At 50.5% G+C, this 25,374-nt stretch overlaps 1 protein-coding gene across 2 annotated transcripts; it reads left to right on the forward strand.

Annotated features, from left to right (window-relative positions):
• Positions 1–1,690: 1,690 nt before the first annotated feature.
• Positions 1,691–25,007, forward strand: LOC111141017 (secreted protein acidic and cysteine rich). 2 transcript variants are annotated; one of them, XM_022493338.1, is made up of 10 exons: positions 1,691–1,821; positions 11,800–11,869; positions 13,157–13,222; positions 13,776–13,863; positions 15,371–15,492; positions 17,924–18,044; positions 19,920–20,053; positions 20,739–20,887; positions 23,191–23,339; positions 23,804–25,007. In XM_022493338.1, the coding sequence occupies exons 2-10, from the start codon at positions 11,813–11,815 to the stop codon at positions 23,830–23,832; spliced, it is 915 nt and encodes a 304-aa protein (XP_022349046.1). In that variant the 5' UTR covers positions 1,691–1,821; positions 11,800–11,812; the 3' UTR covers positions 23,833–25,007. The 2 variants fall into 2 exon arrangements, with proteins under 2 accessions (XP_022349046.1, XP_022349047.1); XM_022493339.1 differs by having other exon boundaries at positions 1,749–1,821; positions 13,160–13,222.
• The last annotated feature ends 367 nt before the right edge of the window (positions 25,008–25,374 follow it).

Below are 25,374 nucleotides of genomic sequence, written 5' to 3' on the forward strand. Positions count from 1 at the left end.
ACCTGAAGAAAGCCATGGGCCTTCTCTGCAGAAAAATGCACGGACACCCAAAATTTTATGATCAATTTTTGTAAGTTTGAGGGCCTTTGGAAGACTAACGTTGGGCATTATTCCAGGCTGGAATGCCATTAGAAGACAACCCCCTCATTAAGTGAATGCCAGCTCTGGGCTGGCCGCTGTTCTAGACACTTTGAATATTGCAGCAAATGTGTCACATGACCCCCCTGTCCTCGTGGATCATTCGTCTGGTGGGGGAGACAAATAGTTTCTGAGCAGGACAATTGCTAGGAGGGAAGAAAGACAGGGTAAGTCGGTGAACTCTGCCTGTGAGAGAGGCAAGGAGGCTGAGTTCCACTAGGTGGTCAGCAGTTGGTGGGGGGCGGGGGGAAGCGGCTCCTCTAGGAGATAACAGAGACCTGGTGGGTGAGGAGAGTCCAGGCACAGGACATCCAAACAGACGACTGACCCTGGCAGGGGTACAAGTAAATGCAAAGAACCAGGGGTAGGAACAATGTTGGGGTTGTTGAAGAACTGAATGGAGGCCAGTGACCTCGAGCAGATCGAATAAGCAGGAGAGGATGGCAAGAGAGGCAGGAGCCATATTATGTAGAAGTTTATGAGTGTGTTCTCCGTCTTCTCCCTTTCCATGTTGTTCAAACCAAATCCATGCTTCTCGAGCCACCTATTCCAGCAAGCCTTCTGCACTGCCCCGGTCCAAGCATCCCTCCACTCTGAGCCCTGGGATAAACCTCACAGTCTGTACCACTCGTGGGAGTGGATGTCTGCGTAAGGCAGGCCCTCTTGGCAAGCTCCAAAGCTCCTGCAGGACAAGGACCAGGTATTAATTCTTGTATCCCTCAGAGTTCTAGGAATGCACTCATGGACGTTCAACATTCATCAATATCCTCATAAAGTTTCAACCAAGACCTGTCGCACCGAGAAGTTCATATAGCACAAGAGTGAACCAGTCCAACGGTGGTGGACTCAGCCTGCCCAGACCCCGGAAAGCAGGTGATCTTGGGCGAGTGACTTAGCCTCATTAGCCTCTGTTTCCTTATTAGTAAAATGGGCACAGTAACTATATCTAAGTCAAGGGGTTGCTGCTGAAGACTCTGAAGTCTCTGTAAGCCTTGGCTGTTGTTACTTCTAAGATTATTATCTATTCTATACTTATGATACAGACTCCCCAGCTAGAAAGCAAATCTCTTATATGTCTATTCCTGGTGCAACTAGAGTCAGAGTTCTTATTTTTAGATTGTATTCCCCATCTTGTCTGTACAGAGGCGAGTCTTGGCTTTGCCTTTGTCACAGATACAGTCCCCTCGAACTGGCAATGCCCTCCGGCACATTTCCTAATCTTGTAAAATTCACTGGTCAGGAAGTCAGGACACTTGGGCCTGGTTCTGTCCCTGGGGGCCTTTGGGTAATCCCTGGCCCTTCCAAGCCTCAGTTCCCTTCTGAACAAGGAGGAGGTGGTTGCAGATGATTCCTGTGGACCCTTCCAGCCCTGGCACTCCATGAGTGTACAGGCAGCAGCCCGGGAACCCATGAGACAGGCAGGGTTGGGAACTCTGGTCAAGACAGCTCACCACAAGGGGAGGAGGAGAGAAATGGAAGACCTAGTGGGCTTCGGAGGTGGGGAGAAGGGGGAGGGGGAGAAGGAGGAGACAGAGGAGGAGGAGGGACCGAGGGGTGGAGGGGAGACAGACCCAGCCCAGAGCTCTGAGTGGTTTCCTGTTGCTGGGCTCTAAACCCTCCACATTCCTGCAGACCTTCACACCGCCCGGAGCGCGCTCTGCCAGCCACCTGCCTGCCACTGAGGTACGCACAGCCCCTGCCCAGCCTTTCCTTCCTCTGGGTGCTCCATCCTGACCCCCTAGTTTCCTCCTGAAGTTTGTGTACAGAAAGAGGAGCTGTGCTGGGAAGTGCTGGGTCAGGGATGGGTACGCCTCTCCTTGGGGCACCATCACTGCTCCCACGAAGGACAGGAGCTTGGACTCACTGCCTGTTGCTTTTCAGGTGGTATAACTTGGTCTCCCTTTCAGGTTTGCAGAAAACAATCTCACTGTGTCTTTGGGAGAGTGTTTTCTCTCTCTCTGTCTCTGTCTGCGCCTGCCTCTCCGGTTTCAGAGGCTGCCGGCTTAGCCTCTGGGCTCCCTTTGCAAATGTGGCAGCCTGCTTTCCTAGGAATCTGATCTGGTCACAGCTGCACGGGGCCCGCTGGCAGCCTGGGTCTGTCCTGCTCCCGATTCCAGGAGAAGACTCTTCCTAGACTAGGTTTTCCGTCAGGGGTTCTGTTTTCCAAAAGGAACTTTGCATGAATGATAAATTGAACCCTAGAAGGCAAACGGAGGGGGGTGAGTGTCTCGATCTCGACCTCGAATCAGCCCCTCTGGGAAGGTTCCCGTTTCCCTGGAATTCTCCCCCATTGACCCCCTCCCCCCAACACAGGCACTCCGAAATAGCACCGTCAGATAGTCACTCCCGGGTTAGGCATTGTTCCCATCCTGGGCTGCCGGGGTGTAAGCACAGGAACTTACTGGCAGTAGCCCTTAGTGTACGTAGATCTGAAGACCCCAGACATCTGATATCATCCAACCAAGCCTCTGGGTCCTATGGGAGGCTGGGTGTGGTGGGAGATGCTCCAAGAAGGGGGGTAGGGGGAAGGCAAGCCAGAGAGAGTCCCTGGGCAACTCTCTCACACCTCCTTGTTTGGAAAGTCCACACTCTACACAGAAACGGTGTCTAGCCTTTTAGGATGTTAAGTCCTCTTTGGACACACTCTTTCTACCTTCCTTGGCTCTGTTGGCTGGTTGGTGAGTGGACTTCCTGGGGTCTGAGGAACACTAAGGGAAAAGGGGGCACTGAGATGAGGCATGTCTTCAAGGAAGCCCAGTCTGCCCAAGAGAAAACAGAGAGGCCCGCATTTTCCTCCAGAAAGGACAGCATTCTACGCAGAACACGGGGAGAATGTTCTTACTAGCAATTCTCTAGGGTTAAATTTCTATCTTCTCCAAGTGCCGATGGGAGAATGAGAAGCAAATAAGAAGTAGGTTGGGAGCCTTAAGACACACATTTTATGTACTGTCTTAGGTAAGTCCTTTGGACTTAGTTTCCCTATCTGTAAAGTAAGAAGGTTGGACATGATGGTCTTTGGGGAGCCTGATGTCATCTGAGACTTTCAAGGGGAAGTCTCTTAAACCAGAATCCATGGACTGGCCTTTGAATGGGCTTGAAGACATCTGCAAACCACTTAAAATTGTATGTATAATAGTAGTAGTAGTAGTGTGTGTGTGTGTGTGTGTGTGTGTGTGTGTGTGTATGGGAGAGAGAGAGAGAGAGACTGAGAACAAGAACAAGAGGCATTCACAGCCTTTAGTGTTAAGATATACTCCAATGGATGTACTACTTCCCAAAGGGCTGGAGGGCATGATGATGTGGGAGACGGAGTGTGGGACTGGAAGCAGATGTATATTCGCAGGGGGATCCACAATTTTGAAAGGGAGTGTTTGGGGAAGAGAGGGTTAACTCACAGTGCTCCACTGCCACATCGACAAAGCCCCAAGCAAAGGGAGGAGGGAGGGGGGAGGGGGGGATGGGGTGCCTGGAGAAGGAATCAACTTTTGAAACTTTCTCCAAGTCCCACCCACAGAAAGGCTCTTCTTTGCCATGACTCATTCTGGGAGGAATGTGAGTTGCCACGGTAACCTTTTTTTCAGGGTCTCTGCCTGCTGGCTGGGAGGGGACACTGAAACACTCAGAACCTCAGGCTCCATCTGAATGTCCCCCACCCCACTCAATCCCCAAATATCAGGACAGCAAACTCCAGGTCCAGCCCTACAGATCTCCCAGGATCCCAGGGCTGCTGTGGGGCTGTGATAGCCTCCTTGATCCGCTTTTGAAGACCTGAGTTGCACTGCTGTTCCTTCCTTCGGGAGGTGCCATTTGACCTTGACTTAATGGATTCTCTGTTCTGAGCCCCAGTTTATCCCTTGGTTAAAGAGTAGTAACAACGGTCACCTCGAAGGGAGATCATGTAGAAGAAATGAGATGCTATGCGGGAAACACTTGGTACACTGTGGTCCCCCAAGCCCACCATGCAGCGGGGTTTTTCGAACCGATAAACTCAGGGCATGCAAAGACTTGGTGAAATCATTTCCAGCTGTTTTGGTGTGGCAGCTCTATCATCTTGGGGTTTGCTTATAACTTCTCTTTATTGAAAGTGCTAACAGGCACTTAAACAAAATAAATGTTGTTTAAATCCATTTTGATTTGGGCACCTTTGTATTTCCCAATACAAAGGTTGTTGTACCCTCCAGTGTGAAAAGAGCATTGGCCAAGGGGATGGCACAGGCGAGTCACAACTCACAGTGAGTGACATTGGGTAAGACCCTTCCCCTCCCTGGATTTCGGTTTCCTAATCTGTTTAATGGGGAATCTAGGTGGTCTCCAGGGGTCCTTCCAGGTTCAAAGTCCTGCAAACCTAGATCCCAGAGGTTGCTTTCATGAGAAGAAATAGATGGCCTACATTTTTAACCCCTGAGTCCCTAGCTGGAAAGGAAACAAGAGAGGAGGGGCGAAGGGATCTTGAGTTGCGTAACAGTCCTGCTAAAATCTTTGTCCATCTGTAGAGACTTGTCAACCAAGAGCATGGCTGGGGCTTGCTATTTACAAGAGCAACTTCCCTTGATATAAATAAACTATAAATAGGAAAGGACGGTGGAGAAAAGTCAAGAGCTCAGGATGTGAGTTAAACAGGAGAATATTTGGCCTTCATGTCATTTAGCTAGGTAGCCAAGTGTGCAGAGATCAACAGGGACGGACGCAAACCCACAAGGATGTGGACTGTAAACATCGATTTTACCAACAGGCACCCACTGGCATAGCTAAAAATAAATGCTTCCATACGCGGGCCAAGACAGAAGGCCCCGCTCTCACACGCCTCCCCCTGAGGCATACATTGACTCACAGACAAGTTCCAGGTATACAACCTGATGCACGTACAAACCCGGGCGCTGACCTACATGGGCCCCAACAGACAGATGCTGAGCCTGGCGGACACTCACACATACACAGCTTCACGCAGGTGTCCTCAAGGCTATAGGTCACCGTGATAGACACACTGCCAGGTGTGCAGATGCGACTGCCACTTGTAGCCACGCGCTGATGTGCATAGCCAGACATAACTACGGGTTACAATGAGGGGGTAGACACGTTGGACACATACAGCACCAAATCACTGGCCGCGCTTTACAGGGAGAGAAAGTGAGGATCAGAGAGGGAGGATAATCACTGAAGGTCACACAGCCAACTGATGTTTGAGCCTAACTTCCAGAAGCTCAGAAATGTCCAAATGTTCACTTTCCACTCTCCTTTCCTTCCTTCCGTCCTGCCTTCCTTCCTTTCTAATTCTTTCCTTCCTTCCTTTCTTTGTTGGTTTCCAAGTGGTCACTTTGGTTTCGCGCCTGTGCACCTCCTTCTACAGGCAACAAGCCCTGTGGATGATCAGTGACGGTGATACTTCCTCTCTTTGTGGGCCAGTGTGGCCTATCCCAGCCCTCAGGGCTTTGCCATGAGGCCCCCAAAATGTGGCTAATACTATTTCTCCCTTTACCCGTCTTTAAGGGAGGAAAGAGAGGGCTGGAGCTGAGCTCTCAGAGAACCTGGGGATTAATGAAGCTACTACCTTTTCTCTACAGCATAGAGCCCAGATCCCGACCCCAACCCTGAACTCCGGGATGCCTGAGCTGGGCAGAGCCAGGGCCAGCAAGCAGTGACTTGGCAGAATTATTTAAAAAAGCAGCCTCCTCTTATCCAGGAGAAAGAGATGTCTTAGGCAGGAAATTAGCTCTACCCTCACTCTCAAGTGATGGAGCTTGGTGTCTATAGAAAAAAATATGGATAGAAATAATCAACTCTGTCCAGAACTGGGTTCTTTCAGAAACTTGATGTTAACCTTCTCATCTGGGGATCCCTCTGGGTCATCTCCTGACAGTCATAGCATTAGGGTCCCAGACTGATCAGATGAGAAAAGAAACAGCCAAACAAGGTGAACATCTCGATGTTTCTGAACATCTGGAAGTTTAGCATCACTATCAGCCTGCTGAGTGAGTTATGACCCTTGAGTGGGTTATTTTCCCTCTCTGAGCCTCAATTCCTCTATCTCTAAAATCAGAAGCATGGCATAGAGGATTCTCCAGTCCATTGGTAGTGGCTGCCAGAAGAGCTGTATTCAGGATTCAGATGCCACTCTGCCCTTTGGGGGAAGAAAGCATGTGATCGATTAGTAATGTCTGCCACATGCACCCGGCAGGAGCATGTGGAGACATTTCCACCATGTATTTGTTATCTTTGGTATGTGACAGCCTGGATTCTGATGTTCTTTCTCATCCCCTCCATTTGTGGTCACCGTGATGCAGCAGTGGCCCCTAGAGGGAGCCAAGGAAGAGAGCCTGAAGCTCCACCCTGGGCCTCTCCTAACCACCAGGAAACAGTGAAACGTGGCATCTTAGATGCCTTTATGGAAACTCAGTTAGGCTGATTCTAGTCCCGAATTCCAGGGCTGCTTTGGAGTCACCCCAGAACCACTTCACTGCTAGGCTTGAGCACCCATAACACCCTAAAATTTTCCCCTAGCTTCTTCCCTTCCAGCAAGAAATATTAAAATTGGAAGCAGAGTCAAAGGACAGGTTTGGGGGGGGTGGGGTGATACTCCGAAAGGCTTCTGCCTGAGCTGACTTAGAAAGTCAGGGCTGAAAGAAATCTCAGGGATCATCTTGCCCCAGGGTTTTCAGACTGTGTTCCTAGGAGAACCCAGAGAGGCTCCAGGGCATCACAGTGGCGTCTGAGTGGGGAGGACTTTCATCCCCATCTCAATTCCTGCGGACCTGCTGTTGTTTTTTTGATTTCAAGCTGATTCGTTGAACAGATTATAGTGAACTCCTGTTTCAACAAATGCGAAAGGCTTTTAGCTACTTCAAATATTGGACTTCCCAGAAGACCTCGTTGAAAGAGAGGGCTTACATAATTTTGAACAGCTCCAATCTAAAACAACCTCCCCATTGTGCAGATGAGCAGGGCCAGCTGTGGTCCAGGGGGGAGAGGAGCCTTCTCTAAGTTTGCACAGTGAGCTGGGAGCAGCACTGCCAAGACGGCATCCCGGGACTCCCGACGTGCTTGTCACGAGACCACCTCCGGGTGGCTGTGCTTGCTCCCAGGCGGGAGCCAGCCAGTGTGGCCGCATCGGCGCCTCTCTGGCCTGGCTCGGACCTCCTTCCAAGTCTCAGCTCCCTGGCGGGCCTGGCTCACAGAGGGGGTTCCTTTATTAGCCTCCAGACTTGTTTTTCTCTCTTTGGGCTTGTTTACCAGGAACGTGTGTTTTTGGAACCCTTGTTTCCAAGCCAAACAGTGGGAGAGAGATGCTTGGTTTGCGTCAGCAGCCCAACTAAGAGGCCAGCCTGGGGCCCGACTTCGTCACTGGGTTCTCTGGAGGCTGGGCTGGTGTCCCCTTGACCAAGAGGAGCAATGTCTCCTTTGTTCCACCCCAACACCCTTTCTCCCTGGGCCGAAGACAAAGAGCCTGGATTCTTGCCTTGGATTCTTGAGGCGGATGGAGATCCTGGGATCTGTGGGTTTACGGTGCTCTTCCAAACAACGTTGCTTACTTCTTGTATTCTCTCATATAAATCACGCATGAGCCTTTCAAGGTAGGTGTGTTATTTCCATTTTACAGATGAAGAAATGAATTGAGGCCCAGAGAGGGAGAGTCCCTTTCTGAAGGTCACACAGTGGCTAAGTGGCAGAGTGAGGATTTGAATCTGGACATTTTGTCTCCAGAGTCCCTGTGCTTGCCTTTATGCTACATTGCATAACCACTCTGCATAAACACTGGTTACCTTTATAACCACTCTGATGTGGTCGCCACTAGCCCCATGGGGCTACTTAAATTTAAATTAATTAAAATGAAATCTTATTAAAAATTCAGTTTGTTTACACCAGCAATATTTCAAGTGTTTGGCAACCACATGTGGCCAGTAGGTCTCATAGTGGACGATGCTGACACAACAAATTCATCATCTCCAAAGGGTTCTGTTAGACTGCACTGCTCTGTAAACCTCTTTCTACTCAAATCGGATTTGATGATTATAACTCAGATTCTGTGCTTCTCGTTCTTAAGAGCCCGTGATTCCAAGACTTGCAATCTAAAATTCCATGATTCTGAGATTTCCCCCAGTTGTGACATTCAGGGACTTTTCAGTGTCCAGGGAGAGCTCGAAGGAGGCCCTTTATATTTTGAGGGAGATGAACTGGGGGGCTGGCTGTACTTTTCCATCCCCAGAGTCTTTCTAAAGAAAGAGAAGTGACCTCGGCTTCGGGTCCTGCTGGCAGCCAAGGACGAGTTTTCAGCCATCTCCAGAGCAAATAAAGGCAAAAGGAAGGGACTTGATGTACGGAACAGGGGGAGGAGGCGGTGATGGGGTGGGGGTGAGCAGTGTCTGCGTTTGATGACCACCAAGCCAAGGGAAACACACCGTATGTTCCTGCCCCGGCCCAGGCTTCTTTCCCTGGACCTCGGGCCAGTTCACAGCCCAACTGGGCTCCATTCAGGTGAGCACCTGGGAGGGAGCAGCTGCCAAGAGAAACTGTGAGATGAAGAGCTGGCCAGTGGTGGAACAGGGCTGCCCGGGTCCTCATTCAGCCCTGCCACTCAGTCCCTGGGACTCTCGGAAGATTTCCTCCCCTCTCCAGGCCTCAGTCTTCTCACCTGCACTGCGGGACAAGACACACCTTGAGCCTCCAGCGGGATGCTCGAATGTCAGAACACTTCGGGAAGGATAGACATAGGCATCCTCATAAACTAAAGAGATATGAAGGAAGGAGTTTTCATTTAATACTAGTGATTTCTACAAAGCTGTTGAAATTTTCACTGAGTGTACCAGATCTAGGTTTGATTGGCAAAGGATGTGTTCCAAATACTGGGGTTTGATTCCGTGTTCTGGCCTCCTGGGGTTATGGCCGCCCCCCATGACTGTGCAGGATGGGCGCCAGACCCATTTCAGAGAGCCTCAGGGAGGGCTTCTATACATGTAGGAAGTATGGCTGTGCAGGAAGAACCGTCCAGCTGTGGCCCTTCCCTCTCATCCCACCATCTGGAAGGAAAGGGTTCTAGGACTGGCAATGGAGCACTGGGCACTGGGCAGAACCCCAGATTTGGAAAATAACTCTTTCTCTAAGATTTTGGCTCTTTTTAAAAAAAAAAAAAAAAACAAACAAAAAAAACACTGGTGCGTTCTGCCTTTCTCCTCCACTCCCCCACCAGATGGAACATAGTCCCTATTAGGCTCAACCTACCTCCATGAGAAGGGGCTTAGTCAAGGCAGTCCGACTTACAAGAGGCCTGAGTGTTGCACGATTTCTTACTTTCAACCACAGGCTCATCGGGAAAGTGGGACTAAGGCCTCTCCCATGCCTTTTCTGTGTCCATGGGATGTGAGGCCTTTAAACACTAAAAGCACTATAAGATTTAGAATTATTTTTCAGTTCTGGCTGTAAAACCAGCAGCAGAAAGTGTGAGTGTGCCACTGGGAAAGAAGTGCAGGAAGTGGGGGAGGCAGGACAGACAAAAAAGCTGAACTGACCTTTCCTTGGTCAGAAAGGGGAGCGTAGTTGCTCCGTTCAGATGAAGGATGCAGACCCCGGTGATGTTGGTTTTCTGGGCTCTTCAACTGGAAGGTTATTGCATTTCCAGTCCTAGCATGGACTAGTCAAGTCCCTGACACGACTTCTGTCACTGGAGCCCAGACAATACCTTTCTGTGTGTCTAGCTAGCAGTCTCACTCTGCCCCTTTGACTTCAAACAGTCTCAGACAAGTCTTCCATTGATGCTTTCTCTTCTGTTCCATTCATAAAATCATAGGCCGGGGTTGTCTTGCTTGTATCTTCCAAATGGGAAAAGAAGCAGGGAGATTTTTCCACCTCTAGGCCTGGGAGGGAACAAGCAGACAACTGTATGGGGCAAGAACATTCTAATAACTGCCCGGAAAGGGAAGTCAGAGCCAGGGTGAAGCGATGCCAGGCCCCCAGGCTGATTCCTCTAGATTTCTGTTAGTTTTATTTCATACACATGCCATGAAGTAAAAGGTGAGGTTTTGTGTCTATTTTAATACCATAAAGGGCCAGTATGAAGTCTACTCTTCCTCTGCCTGTTTCTACTGCTTGAATACTGTAATCCAAGTGAAGAAGGGTTATACCATAGGTGATGACACAGGCCAAGACCAGCATGTGCTTGCAACATTTTAAGGGCATTTCAAGAACCCACCCTACAACCTCAAACTTACCTAGTCTAACCCTCACAATAATGGAAGTGGACACAAGGTCTAGAGAGGACAAGCCATTTACCAATACACCCAGATAGTTTTGAGGCAGATCAAGGACCCCTGGCACTGATTTCCAAGCAAGGGTTTTTTTTTTTTTTTTTTTTTTTTTTTTCCATGATGCCAGCGTACCTGCAAGATGCTTGGTCAGTTGGAAAGTTTTGGAAAGAACTAGGGATGATGAGCCCAATATAGAAATTTGTGTGGGCAAAAGAGGGAAGACATGGCTACAGCTCACCTTGACTAAAAGCTACTCAGGGCCAAGGGGGGCACTCTTGTTTTGTGTAGCCACGGGAGGAAGAACAGAGTAGACCAGATGTTTGAGGGAGGCAAATTTAGATCCTTACCAGAGAGAGCTTTCTAAAGCCATTTGGAAATAGAAGGCCATCTAGTGAGAACATGAAATAAAATATCCTCCTACTGTTCCTCTGTGAGAGATGGCATTTTGTCAGGGAACCATCAGAGAAGAATCTGCTCCCAAGTCCTTTGTAGTCATGAGATTTTTGGAGTAAAGAGCTCAGCATCTGGAGAGTAAGGTCTCAGCAGTGATCAGGGCAGGAGAATATTCTAGATCTCAGCTAACATCCTTTAGCTCTGAAGGGAAAAGAGGAGAAAATATGAGCACATCCAAGTGTTTGGATAATTTCCTTAGAGGATCCAGAGAGGTCCTGTCCCTTTGGGGTAGAAAAATGTGGCTACCCCCAAGTTTCCACTGGTCACACTCCAAGACTATTGTTCTTTGTTTTAGAAGGTAGATCTCATTGTCTCAAATTGGCAGGAGGTTTCTGCTTATTAACTCTGCCCATCCCCCTCCTTCCTTCAGAGGGAGTAGGAAGGAGGAGGAAAAGGAAGAGGAGGAGGGTAGGAGGATAAGAAAAAAAATAAAAAGGAATCCTAGAACATCAGGGATTTAAGGGTCCTTGAAGGCGATCTGACTCAGTATTGTCCAAGCTTGACTTAGTTAGCCAAGCACCTTTGTTGAACCACTATTTAAAAACTTCAATAAATGTACTGACAAAAGACACTCCATATCCTAACCATAAATGGAAAAATCTTTGTCTCTTGTCATAAATGGGAGGAAACTATAAAAATAAACACAAAGAAGACAAAACAACTTCGTTGGAATTCCAGCTGGATATAGTTTCCTGTGGAGCCCCTGAGCCAGAGGCCTGTTCTCTGTTACAAAGGAGATAGATAAGTGCTTGGAAGGTATTTAAGACATCTTAGCCCCGAACCGAGGTTTTCTCTTCATACAGTCGGGATTGGAAAAGAATTGAGTAGAAGCAAATTTCTCTTACATCTTTCACTATAACTTAACATGCACCATCTAAAATGACCTCGCGTATCACAGGAATTCAGCGTCAGAAGGAGCTCTCCATCAAGAGGACGCCCACTCACTCAAATCTCATTCTCTGTCCCCTCACAGGGTACCCAACACCATGAGGGCCTGGATCTTCTTTCTCTTTTGCCTGGCCGGGAGGGCCTTGGCAGCCCCTGTAAGTACCTGGAGAGCATATCTGCTTGGTCTTCCACCACCAGCTTCATGGCACTGGCCCCTGGTTGCTTGGAGGGGTCAGGGACTTCCCTATCTCATTATTTCCCTTATTTTTTAAAAAAGATATTTTCGTACACTGGTAAGCACGGGAGAAAAATTGAAATGGCCACCACTGGATGGAGAGTCCAGGGACGAGAGATTTCCATGTAAGGAGAAGGTGAACTTTTAGCATCCACAGAGTGGGCTGGTTAGTTTCCAGATCAGTGAGGACTATCCGGTTGCAAGCCACAGGCTCCCATCTGGCCAAATGGGGGGGGGGGGGTAGGGGAAGGTTACAGGGGTAAATTGTAAAGTCAAAGGTGTTGGGGAGGACTGGAAAAGGGTAGGTTCAGGATCTGGGAGGTAAGAACGAAGAGTGGTATTGGAGATGTCACCATCCGAATGGACCTGCTCCAGCGGTTTCGTGTCTTGCGAAAATGGGTCAAGAAGACTTAAAAACAATTCAAGGAGAACCCATCTGGTTGAGCTTGGGTCCTGGCCCTGCTTCTTGGCCAGGGGAATGTGGAGCACCCTGATGGACAGATAGTCCCTCCAAGACTTGCATGCAGGGGGCCAGTAATGGTCGTCCAAAGCTAAACAGCAAGCCATTACTGGAAGAGGGAGGAAGCAAGCATGTGCAGACAGTTTCTCTCAACCCCTGATCCCCCATCCTCTCTCCACTAGGAGGTGTGAGTGATGCTAGATTCTGGCAGGTGGATTCTGCCGAAAGATTGGGCAGGGTTAGCATTACTTTTAGAAGAAGCCCCAGGCGGCCAGACACCTCAGAGCTGTATATTATCTTGCTTCTTCTTACTCCAAGCTGACATGGCAGGAAGGAATCACAAAATCACAATAGTATCGTACTTGTGGGGAAGATAATGACTTCTGTTAAAATGCATGATGTTCCTGCCCGTGGGTCTCTGTGGGTCCCACTCTAAGCTGAAAGGGGTTGGTTTGCATTAGTGGTCTTCAGATTCATAGGAGTTCAAAGCAATGGAAATGCTTCTCCAAGCTAAATCTTTGATAGACACCCCAGATATAAAATATAGAAAGGGGGGTGCTCCAGAGTTCCATAGGGCCCCTGTGTTTGGCTTCTCTTCTGTCCTTATCACCCTACCCATGGCAGCCCCTGCGGCACAGCCGTGGGGCTCTCCAGTGAGCTGCTCTCCTAGCTCCCCTGGCTGGAGGCACTTCAGAGCCAAAGCTGGCCTTGGCCTTGACTTCTCTGAAACACATTTTCTCTTCCCAGCAGCAACAGGAAGCCCTGCCTGATGAGACAGAGGTGGTAGAGGAAACCGTGGCTGAGGTGGCAGAGGTAGGTGGCTGGGGATCCCAGACTCCACCTTCATTCCGTGGAGAAACCAGATGAGTGCTGTGGGGTCTTGACCCTGGAACAGAGCATTTGCCCCTTCCCATGAGCACACACAGCACAGATGTGAATCCCATGTGTCCCCCAATCCTGACGCTCCTGAATGCTTCCCAAACCTTCCACGGCACCCTAGAGTTGGGAACTATGATTTTGAAAGTTTTAATTTTTAAACTACGGGACAATTTTTCTTAGGTGGCTACCCATAGTCTCCCCATACACAAACACAAAGGGAGAGCTGCAGTGGTGCGGCTGGCGGGGGTGGTGGACTTGGTACCCCTCCTACCCCAACACCCCTGGTGGCCTCTGCAGCATCTCAGTGGGCCTGTAAGAGTCCATGTAAATTCTGGACCCTGGCATTTGTACTCCCCGTGCCCTGGTCCCGGCACGACTTTCCAGCTTGTCTCTCCTCTTGTGGGACCTGAAGCTCCAGGCAGGTCCTCTCCGGTGTTTACCCTCAAGGGTAGGAGCCATTGGACTCATCCTTCTCCCTCCACCCCAGGGACCTGTGGGAGCCAACCCTGTGCAGGTGGAAGTAGGAGAATTTGATGAAGGTGCTGAGGAGACTGAAGAGGAGGTGGTGGCTGAAAGTAGGTCCTATTCTCCTGTCTTGTACCTAGTCTTTGCCCTCTGCCAGTTGAGCTTGGGGCCTGCGGATAGCCTATGTGAGGTTCCTTCCCAAGGAAATTCAGGGTGGGCTCCTCCCTGCAGTGTGGGCTGTTGGGAAGAAACAGCATGGACTTAAAGGCTGGGCATCATCTTTGGAATTTGGGCATGATCTGCGTATAGCCCGGCTGTCTATGCTCTGAGTGTCAGGAAGGGATGTCCCAGGCTGGAAATGAACTTCTCCCTTCACAGCTATTTGCCCTGATGCCAAAATTGGGTTTCACATTCCCACTGAGGGCACAGGTCCCACGTGGTCACTGTGCTCCTTGACGACCTCTGTCTCAGCCCATGCCCCAAGTGGGTGCAGACCTGAAGGGACTCTAGGAGTTTTCACACTCCTTAGCTTATTTGATCTGCATACAGCCACGAGGAAATAAGGCCTGGGAAACTGATAGAGCTCATATAATGCTACGCTTGGAGTTGGTGCCAGAAAGAGAGAAATGTCCTAGGGCTTCCACCTCCTGCCCACCGTGCTGGCATCTCCATCCTGCAGAGTGGAGAGACGTCATACCCGAGGGGGTTAACAGCATGGAATTAGGAAGCAAAGCCACCTAGGTTTGCCTCTAAACTTGTTGACTCCTGCTGAGAGTGCCCTCTGCCAGCCTGCTTAGCTGCTCTGAGCCCAGCTTCCTCGTCTCTAACACAGGACTGATGAAGACGGTAGACCCTCACCCCACGGCTGTTGGGGGTTATGAGATGAGGCATGAGATGGCCCAGTGCCTGGCAGGGCAGCCATCCAATAAAGAATGAATCAAGTACCCCACATCACACATAAGGAGGAAACGGCTCCATCTGGTCAGCCCGAGGGAGGGCGAGGGTGCAGAGTTTTTGCTGGAGCAGGGGGCCATCTACTGAGTCTGTTCCTTCCCTCCTCCAGGCGCACCCTCATCCGGTGTTTACCAGACACAGCGGGGCTCTATTGTTCCGTGTGGGCCTCAGGGCGCTTCTCCCTTTTCCTTTACGACCACTCAAGTCTGTTTTGCTTGGCCTCTCAGCTCCCTGGCTCCCTGACAACAGCCGATTGATTTTCCGAGTCATTCAAGAAGGTTTATTTTATTTTATTTTATTTATTTATTTTTGAAAGTTTATTTTATGATCCAAAAATGCCTCACTATCATTGAGGAACAGAGAGCTGAGAACGCAATGGTTGCTTCGGTCCTCAAGGGAGTTACATGGTATCCAGTGCTCCTGGGTCCCAGATTAAGCCTGTGGCTCCCCAAAATATGCCTGACCCTGACCTTGACCTCACACTGAATCTCTAATTTCCAGACTGAGCCAATTTCTCCCTTAAGCGCCAGCTGCTGGGCTCAACAGAAGAGAAAGGAGGACTGAGGGCTGCCCAGAGCAAGGAAGGAGTTCTGCCCCAGGATCTATCTGGGTGGGCTGGGATGGACCCAGTAGTGCTAACTACATGCCCTTGTGCTCTACCAGACCCCTGCCAGAACCACCACTGCAAGCACGGCAAAGTGTGCGAGCTGGATGAGAACAACACTCCCATGTGTGTGTGCCAGGACCCTACCAGCTGCCCTGCCCCCATTGGCGAGTTCGAGAAGGTAAGGCCAGGGGGCTGGGGGCTCGGGCCTTTGAAAACATGAGTGGCTACCCAGAACTCTGGTGGCTCAGTGGTTCTATGGGGCAGTTCCAGTCTCAAAATCCCCTCACTAGATAGTCATAGTAGGAAAATGGAGGTAAGGCTCTGCCTGTCACTGGGTCCCTCCAGCAACCAGCAAGAATTTATTCGGCACCAGCAGGTTCCCCGCTGTGCACCAGATCCAGAAAAGGAACATATCAAGAACATCAGGCACTGAGATAGAGGCTTTCTCGGCTTGGGAGCAGCCTAGCAAAGCATCGGATCCAAAAACGTGGGTTCTGGGGTCTGATGGAAGGTTGACTTCAAATTCCATCTCCGCCCTTGTTAGCTGTGAGATCTTAGCCAAGTGCAGAGCTTTTCCAAGTCTCAGCTTTCTCATCTCTAAAGTGGGGGTAGAAATGGTCTTTATTTCCTAGGACTTTTGTGGGGATTTGTTAGGTAGTACTTAGTACTTAGTACCCAATATATGCTCTATTTTTTAAAAGATTTTATTTATTTGAGAGAGAGACAGAGAGAGCATGAGCAGTGGGGAGGGACAGAGAGAGAAGCAGACTCTGCACTGAACAGGGAGCCTGATGCAGGACTCAATCCCAGAACCCTGGAATCATGACCTGAGCTGAAGGCAGATGCTTAATGGACGGAGCCACCCAGGCATCCCCAAATATATGCTATTAAAAAAAAAAATCTTTCAAAACCCATCCATTCTGCCTCCAGTAGGGCTCCTCCATCCATCCATCCATCACATCTATCCATCCATCTATACAATTATTTATTGAGTGCCCACTCCTGACAACCAAAGTGCTCATGATGACCGAGCTCAGGACAGCAAATCTGGTATCAGCACTGCTCCCACAACTTCCTGTCTGGGCTTTTCATCTTCAGTCTCTCTCCAATATAACTTCTCCTCTGGGCTCCAAATTTTAGCATCATTGTCAACTCTTCTCTCCTCCTTACCCCTGTTACCCCCATCCCGCTGGTCACCAGTGCCCATCCACTCTCCCTCTGCAGTGATATATAAGCAATACCAAGTAAGTGTGTACGGGAGGTATGATACAAGGCTCCCTGGCTCCTAACACAGATACTTACTGCCACTGTCCTTGCTCAGCCCTCGGTACCTCTGCTTGGCCACCCCCCTGGACAGACATCCTTTAGGAGAACTTGCACGACTCAGTGCTGGGCTGTATTCACAGCCAAGACTTACTACAGTGACATGTTAAAGATACACAGCTAAGGAATAATGGAACAAGACATAGGGAGAGTCTGAAAAAAAAGGGGAAAAAAAGATAAAAAAAAAAAGACATAGGGAGAGTCCGGAGGAATCCACGTACAGGCTTGCTTCCTTTCTCCGCCGCATGAGGCAGTCTCACAAAAGGCTTTCTCTCCCCAGCTACGAAGATGCAGCCACATGTGAGCAATGTTTCTCCTCAAGGAAGCCCATTATTTGACTCAGCACTCAAAGTTTTCATTGAGTGCTGCCTAGCACGTCCTCAAATTCCTGACTCCCAGAAGGAAAGCAGACGTTCAGCGTGAACCGTGTTGTTTGTACAAGCGGTCTAGGCACAGTGAGGCGTCCTTATCATCTGTGGAAAGTTTTACAGCTGTGCAGGGACTTGGTTACCAGCCAAGAACGCAAGCAGGCCTTTCTAAGCATACCAGTCCCAGGCTTGCTGTGTTAACTTTTTCCTGTAAACTCTGCCTCTTTGCCATCCCCATCTTTATTTTTAAAGATTATTATTTATTTATTTGACAGAGAGAGAGATCACAACTAGGCAGAGAGGCAGGCAGAGGCAGAGAGAGGGAAGCAGGCTCCCTGCTGAGCAGAGAGCCTGATGCGGGTCTCGATCCCATGACCCCGGGACCACGCCCCGAGCTGAAGGCAGAGGCTTTAACCCACGGAGCCACCCAGGCGCCCCAAAGATTTTATTTATTTACTTGACAGAGATCACAGGTAGGCAGAGAGGCAGGCAGAGGGGGGAGCAGGCTCCCTGCTGAGCAGAGAGCCTGACTCGGGGCTCGGTCCCAGGACCCTGGGGCCACGACCTGAGCTGAAGGCAGAGGCTTTAACCCACTGAGCCACTCAGGTGCCCCTGCCATCCCCATCTTTTTAATTCATCCTTTGCAGAGATGCCAGGTTTGTTTTCCCCTAGCTCAGCCTGATTCGGCCGTGCCTCTGCTCAGAGACCAGCAGGGGCTCTTAGCATGGGCTGCACATTGGTCTGGGAGCCCAGAGAGCAGGTCCTTATTGCAGCCTCACCACTAACTCCCTGTGTGATCTTGGGCTAATCACATTCCTTGCTGGCCCTTTGTGTCCCCCTCTCTGAAATGGGCAAAGATGGTGGTACCCACAACGGGCTTTGGGAATGAAGGCGAGGTGCTCTATGCTTTGCCAACAGGTATGCAGCAATGACAACAAGACCTTCGACTCTTCCTGCCACTTCTTTGCCACCAAGTGCACCCTGGAGGGCACCAAGAAGGGCCACAAACTCCACCTGGACTACATTGGGCCTTGCAAATGTGAGTCTATCCTTGGGCACTTCCAGCCTCCCAGCCCACAGAGAGCCCTGGGCTCCCTGGACGCTGGCTCTGCCGCCCTCATGCTGTGTGACACTGGGCAAGTCTCTTCCCCTCTCTGGGCCTCTAACAGGATTGCCATTTATAAAATGAGAGGATTGTCTAGGAGTAGCTTCCTCTCAGCTCTGTATTCAGGACCCTTCCCAGAAAGGACTGAACAGTTGTAGAAGCATAAGACCAGGGAGGATTTTTCATTAGCATCAAAGACAACTCATTCTGTTTCTTTAATGATCAGGATGTCTTCTACAGGGCTAACCCAAACTTTTACTGCTTCAACATTGTAAAGCAAAAATGATGTTCTGTCTCGGCCTATAAAGTGGTTTTTGTTTTTAATTTTTATTTATTTATTTATTAAGTAATCTCTACACCCAATGTGGGGCTCGAACTCACGACCCTGAGATCAAGAGTCGCATGCTCTTCTGACTGAGCCAGCCAGGCACCCCTGGGCCTATAAAGTTACTTAAAATATTTGAATTTGAATGCTTTAAAATAGGAGGCATGCCTGTCAGTTCCCTTTAGGCCCTGTTACTCAGTGTTGCCATATTCTTGGCCTTTTTACTCCATCACATTCCTATCTGTCCACTTAAGGCACATGATTAACCACCCTCTTCTAGAAACCCGGGGAGTCAGGTGTTGGGGTGAAGGGATGCTATGGTATTGTCTAGCTTTTTGTTGGTGATGCCAGGTACAGATTCCATGGGCCCAGGTACCTCCTTCAGCGTTGGCAGTCTCCTTATCATTTGAAACAGCCGAGGCCACATCTGGTTCCCCTCCAAGATAACATCCATGTTGTGTGTCTGGTACGCTCTGGCACCAGATGGCACCGGGGAGAGCCACTCACCTACCTCAGGTGTGTAGAGTGCAGAACAGTGGAGGAGAAAACCAGGTTCTCCTGTGGTCAGCCCCACTCTCCCAGTTATGGGGCCCGGGGTGTGAAAGAAGGCCCAGGAAGGAGGCTGGGGAAGGAACATCGATAGGAACCTTTACGCAGTGAGACTGAGTATGCCAAGGCGCCTTTTACCAAGTGGCCCTTGCTGTCCTCTGGGGCGCATTGCTCACTTGCTCCCATTCCTAGTGTGTCCCCCACAGATGGTCCAGTCCCTTCCACTCCCCGGCTGATGGTGGAGAAGGAAGTGGTCCTAACCACAGAGGGAAATTTCCCTAGGCTTAGGATGAGGGAGGGACAGGCCTCTAGGCTCCGGGACAGCCACATGCCCTGGATGGTGGATGAGCTCTGATAATGTGGCCTTGAGCAAGCCCCTTCTCCCCAAGCTGACCTTTGATAAGTCCAGCAAGAGGGTGGTCTTGGTCCGACATTCTGGGATTCTAAGTTCCAAAGACTAGGAGGGACTCATGAAGAACGTTCTGGTGGCTGAGCAGTCCTGACCTCCCCAACCTCCCCACCCCCGCCAAGCTGGGCCTATGGATAGATGTTACTCCTGAGCCTCACAGCTTTGAACCCCTCCTAATGGCTGGCAGCACCAGCATGGGATGGGCATCTGCTTTCAGGCCCTATCACCTAGAGAGATGCAGGAGTCACTGGGGTGACCCATTTCCCACAGCAGCTCAGATCAGGCCAAGGGGAGAGCCTTGTGTCTCCCTTTGCAGAGCATTCTTCCCTCCACAGAATCTCCTATGCTCATTGTGGTGTGAAGAAACTGGCCCAGAAGGGCCAAGCCACTCACTGTGCCAAGGCCACTGACTGAAGCAGCTGTGGGAGGAGGCCCCATGGTGGGAAGCGGGGCCTGGCCAGCATGTAGGCCCTCAGGCTCGGAGTGTCCGGGTCGGTGCTGACAACTCTTGTGTTTTGGACTCCAGACATCCCCCCCTGCCTGGACTCTGAGCTGACTGAATTCCCCCTGCGCATGCGGGACTGGCTCAAGAATGTCCTGATCACTCTGTATGAAAGAGATGAGGACAACAACCTTCTGACCGAGAAGCAGAAGCTGCGGGTAAGTACTCTCTTTCCAGCCTGTACCAGTGTCCCTGCCTGGCACCGAGATGGCTCCTGGCCCCAGGCTGCTAAGGCCCACAGTCCTGTTCCTAAAACCAGGCCCCTAGGTGTAAGCCTACACCCCTGTTCTGATGAGCGCCTTTAACCTGGGTGCTGGACACAGACTTCTCATTGTCTTTGGAGGCCAAGGGTATGCATTCACTTCTCAAAGACTCTGAGAAGTCCTGTAATGAAGAGACCTGCTCGCTTTGTCCAGCCCCCAGCGACAAACAAAAGGGACACAAACTGCCCTATTTCTTTTCCCTTCTGAGTCTGTGGACCTTAAACTTGACTGGATCTGTCAAGCACTTGAGTACGGATAGAGTGCAGATTCCTGAACCCCACCTCCCGCCTGCAGAATGAGTGTCCCTGAGAAACCAGGCCCAGGAAGCTGCATTTTAACACACTCTCCCTCTGAGTTTGATGGGACAGCTCTGTGGAGACAGAGCCCTTTGAGATCACCCCATGCCTCCACTTCTGCGGATGAGATGCTGCTACCCGTGTCTGCCACTTCCTTCCCTCACTTTGAACCTTGGCTGTGGCTGGTCTGTTCCAGCTCTGGCCAACTGTCCAAGGTAGAGGGGCCCTGACTGGCCTGGCCCATGTCCCTTGGACCCTTCGTCACACCGCATCTGTTCCCACAGGTGAAGAAGATCCATGAGAACGAGAAGCGCCTAGAGGCTGGAGACCACCCTGTGGAGCTGCTGGCCCGGGACTTCGAGAAGAACTACAACATGTACATCTTCCCCGTGCACTGGCAGTTTGGCCAGCTGGACCAGCACCCCATCGATGGGTAAGACCTCCGGCCCTCAGGATCACAGGGGGCCGCGCTGGCTTGGCGTGGGAGTAGATGGCGTCACCGGTCAGGGCTGGTAGGCGCACTGGTTCCGGAAAACCTCTCAGCAGCCTCTGCTGCTCCCAGCCCTGGAGCCCACAGTCTGCGTGGGGGCCAAGGCAGGAGGACGGGGCATAGGAGAAAAGATGCACACCCGAGGGGAAGAAAGCCACAATACATTTTCATGCCAGAAGAAGCAGAAGTCGGTGGGAACTGAAAATCCCCCCTGACCCCTGGGCTTGCTGGCCTTGGGTGTTCATGAGTTGTGAGAGAGCGAGCTAGGAAGGAGCACAGAGACTCCATGGAGCAGCGGGGTGGAGCGGGGGACAGCCTGCATAGGCACAGTCCTTCAGCAAGACCAGAGACCCAGGCCCAACAGGGTGAATGGGCCCTGGGGGTTCATAATAAATCCACAGAGCTCATCCCATCCTCATTGCAAGCCCTTGGTTTAATTGTTCTTGCCTCTTGTCCGAATGAGTTCTGAAGTGTCGTGGACAGGCGGGCAGCTGTCAGCCAATGAACGCTGCCTGAGCATCTACTATGTGCTCAGTGCTATTCTAGGCGGGTGGGGGTGGAGGGTGGGGGTGGGGTGGGGTGTTTAATCAGGATTGACACGGTCCCTGCCCCTGGGACACTCACACTGTGGTGATGATCTGCTCTCACAATCGAAGGAAAATGTGAAAAGGCTCCCAGAAGGCACAGGTGGTGGCTTGCTGCGCGGGAGGCCGAGTGGTAGTGGTCAGGACCCTCACGTAACTTTCTGGTCTCCTCTTGCTTGTGTTTTCGGAGGAGCATAGGAAGAAGGGCCATCCTGTGTATGTGCCTGGGGGAGCTCACTCTCTACAGGGATGCTCCTCTCTGGGGGCTCACCCCTTATTCTTGGTCCAGGCTGTGTGCCTGGAGCCCGCCCTCCCTGGTGGCAGTCCCCCTGGTCTGGGGTCTCCTGAGCTCTGGGAAACTCCCTGCTGCTTCTCTCCCAGGCTCTTTTCATGGCTGGGATCCAACTGAGTCACTCGTGGTGGAGGGGGGAGGAAAAGTCAGGGGGACATCTGGACCTCAGGCTGAGCAGCTGGATCCCACCAGGATGAAAGCACCAGGAGGGAGGTTTCCAGCTGGGGCTACAGGGACTGCACATCTGGGAAAGTGCTCCAGCCTGGGCCAGGGGATCCATCCGCCCCCTCTTCTTGTCCCAGAGCTGCCTGAGTCCCTGACCCTCTTGGGACCTCAGTTTCCCCACCGATATACTATGTTAGGGGAAGGAGTGCTCCTTCCAGTTCAAAACTGTGTGGTTCCTCCATGAGCTGGGGTGGGGAGCAAGAGGTCTGGGGGTTAGAGAGAAAACTGGTCTCAGTGTGGCCCCTTGGGGAAGACTGTTTTGAGGACAACTAGTTGAGGGCTCTGGGAAATAGGGAAAAAATTCATACATGTGCCCTGGAGTCAAGGCTGGCTGGAGGAACAGGAGAGGACAGTGGGAGAGAAATGAGACGGCCTCCCTCTCCCACATTATGTTATTAAAAAAATTAAAGCTCTATGAAGGTTTCAGTTCTTCTGGCCCTCCCGCATGTTCCAGTCCTTTCCCACTTCTCCCCAGAAGGCAGCAAGCACTCTTACCATTTTGATGTGTCTCTTTTTACAGTTTTTTTTTTTTTTTTTTTTTTTTTTTAAGAGAGAGAGTGGGGTGGGGCAGAGGGAGAGAGAGAGAATCTTAAGCAAGTTCCATGCGCACATGGAGCCTGACGTGGGACTCGATCTCACAACCCTGAGATCATGACCTGAGCCGAAATCAAGAGTCAGATGCTTAACTGACTGAGTGTCCAGGTGCCCTTGGACTCTTTTCTGTGCATTTGTAGCTACGTAAATCTGTGTCCACCAGAAACATGCATTGTTTCATAGCCGATGTCGATCTTCCGATAGAATATTTTCATTTTAAGTTTCTGTGCCCTGATTCTCAGCCAATTAAGAAACAGTTAAATGCACCAAGAGACCTGTCTTATGAATCGATGGGATCTCAGAACTGGAAGGGCTCTTAGACATTACGGTCAACTCTCCCTGCTTTGCTGGAGGGGAAACCGAGGCTCAGAGTGGGGCGGTGCCCCAAAGTGCCACTAGGTCCCACAGCAGGTCAGCGGTATACCGAAGAGTAGACTGGGATCCTGGCTCCCTGTTCTGTTTGCACGCCCCTTCCTTCTGCCCTGTGGGGCAGGCTCGCTCTCCTCTGTCTCTCGTGGAGTGTGCTCAGGCCTTCCCCCTCTCGCCCGCAGGTACCTGTCCCACACCGAGCTGGCCCCACTGCGTGCGCCCCTCATCCCCATGGAGCACTGCACCACCCGCTTCTTTGAGACCTGTGACCTGGACCATGACAAGTACATCGCCCTAGATGAGTGGGCTGGCTGCTTCGGCATCAAGGAGAGTGAGTGTCTGAGCAAAGGGGCCACCATCCTCTTCCCACCTCCCCTCTGCTCTCTCTGTCATCTGTGTGTCCATCCTCTTGGCCCAGCTCTTTTCTTTGTGCCTAGTTAACTCTTTTCTCTGCTCTCCCTGTCTGGGTGGGCCTCCCTGTTCTCTCAGGTGGCTTCTTGTCCATCTGCTTTCTCTTTCCCTTCCTCAAGCGTAGCCCTCGGTCTGTGCCTAGTGCTATTTTGGGAGCTGGCAGGCACCCAGAGAGGGACAGGAAGTAACTTGGCAGTATGTGGAAATGACAGGACAGGCCAGGGGCAGGGAGACCAAGGTCCTCAGTCCCCAGCTTCCTGGGTGACCTTGGGCTAGTCCCCTGACCCTTGCCCGGGGATGGGTGGGACCCACCAATTCCTGGGCTAGAGGGTCTTCCCCCATACAGGCCTCATTCTAATTCTGTTTTCTTATCTTGCTTTGCAGAGGATATTGACAAGGATCTGGTGATCTAAATCCACGCCTCCTTCTGCAGTTCCAGATCCTCCCTCTTTGATCTTCCCCTTCTTGTTTCCCCTAATGTTTAAAATGTTTGGATGGTTTGTTGTTCTGCCTGGGGATAAGGTGCTAATATAGATTTAAACGAATACATTAACGGTGCTAAAAATGGAAATTGTAACCCAAGTCATGACATTCTTAATCATAACACGGCTGTCGATGCCTCTTGCTCACCCACTAACGGTCCCATTCTTCTCTCACCATTTGCTGTGCTGCCCCGTGTCCTAGTGGCGTATGGGTGGGAACTTTGATTTGCTCAAGTCTGCCTTCAACACATCCTGCATTTTCAGATTTTCTCTCCATTTCTCTGTTTGAAAGTAGTACTCACCAAGTTAGTTTTTGTGTTCATTTTATTTCAAGGTATTGGCTGCCAGGGGGTCATCCCCACGTGGCCTGAAGGTGGGCAAAGGGAAGTAACAGGCACGTGATGCTGCCAAGGATGTTTCTGGAACTAGGGGACTAGTGTGAGAAAGCCCTGGAGAACCCACCAGCCAGAACTGCAGATACGAAGGCTGTCACCAGAGAAAGGACCTGAGTCTGTGTTAGGAAAACACATTAACTCTCACATAAGCCCGTTCCTCACCATTCTCTACCCCTTCATCTTTCAGTGCCCTTTATTTTCATGTTAGACTGTTAGTCCAAACTTCTGGGAGCCGGGGTGGACCATCAGCTCTCTGGAATCCGCCAGGTCCCTGGGGAGTGGATCACCACACCCTGCCGGGCTTCTCCCTTCCTAGATGTCTTTGGGAAATGCAGGACTGGGAGGCTGTTCTGACCAGGAAGGCCAAGGTCAAGAGCGAGGTGTAGAAAATTGCAAAGTAGAAAAAGTGGAGTTGGTGAATTGCTTTTGTTTTGTTTTGTTTTGTTTTCACATTTGGATAGCTGTCATGAGAGGTCTTTCCCTCGGTTTCTAGCATGTTCCTCCTTTTCTCCCTCTCTCCACCTTTTTTCCTTCTATTAATCAAGAGAAACTTCAAAGTCAATGGGATGGTCGGATCTCACAGGCTGAGAACTCGTTCACCTCCAAGCATTTCATGAAAAAGCTGCTTCTTATTAATCGTGCAAACTCTCACCACGATGTGGGGAGTTTGACAAATCTTTCAAAATAAAAAGTAACGACTTAGAAACTGCCTTCCTGAGTGATTTTGCATGCGTCTTGATCTTAGACACCTCATTACCCTGACCTGTAGACACAGGGACGGAGGCGTCTACACACAACTGCACAACGGCAAACCTTTGCAAACACTACTATGCTTTGGTGCACACACAGGCTTCTTTATACAAAGGGGGTGTATTTGTACACAGGGTATGTATAGTTCCTATAAGCACAAATTTAGCTTATTTTTAACACTATTTATTTATTTATTGAGGAAAGGCAGAGGGAGAGGAAGAGAGAGAATCTCAAGCAGACTCCCCACTGAACATGGAGCCCAACATAGGGCTTGATCTCATGACCTTGAGATGGTGACCTGGGCCAAAACCAAGAACTGGATGTTTAA

Source organism: Enhydra lutris, unplaced genomic scaffold, assembly GCF_002288905.1.
Source record: "Enhydra lutris kenyoni isolate GAN:26980312 unplaced genomic scaffold, ASM228890v2 scaffoldscaffold5, whole genome shotgun sequence".
Lineage (NCBI taxonomy): Eukaryota > Metazoa > Chordata > Mammalia > Carnivora > Mustelidae > Enhydra > Enhydra lutris.

Excerpts from the sequence above, each read along its gene's own strand:
- LOC111141017 (XM_022493338.1), top strand. The coding sequence starts at position 11,813 with ATGAGGGCCTGGATCTTCTTTCTCTTTTGCCTGGCCGGGAGGGCCTTG. Across the intron at positions 11,870-13,156 it reads GGAGGGCCTTGGCAGCCCCT|CAGCAACAGGAAGCCCTGCC; the intron begins GTAAGTACCTGG and ends TTCTCTTCCCAG. Across the intron at positions 13,223-13,775 it reads CCGTGGCTGAGGTGGCAGAG|GGACCTGTGGGAGCCAACCC; the intron begins GTAGGTGGCTGG and ends CCTCCACCCCAG.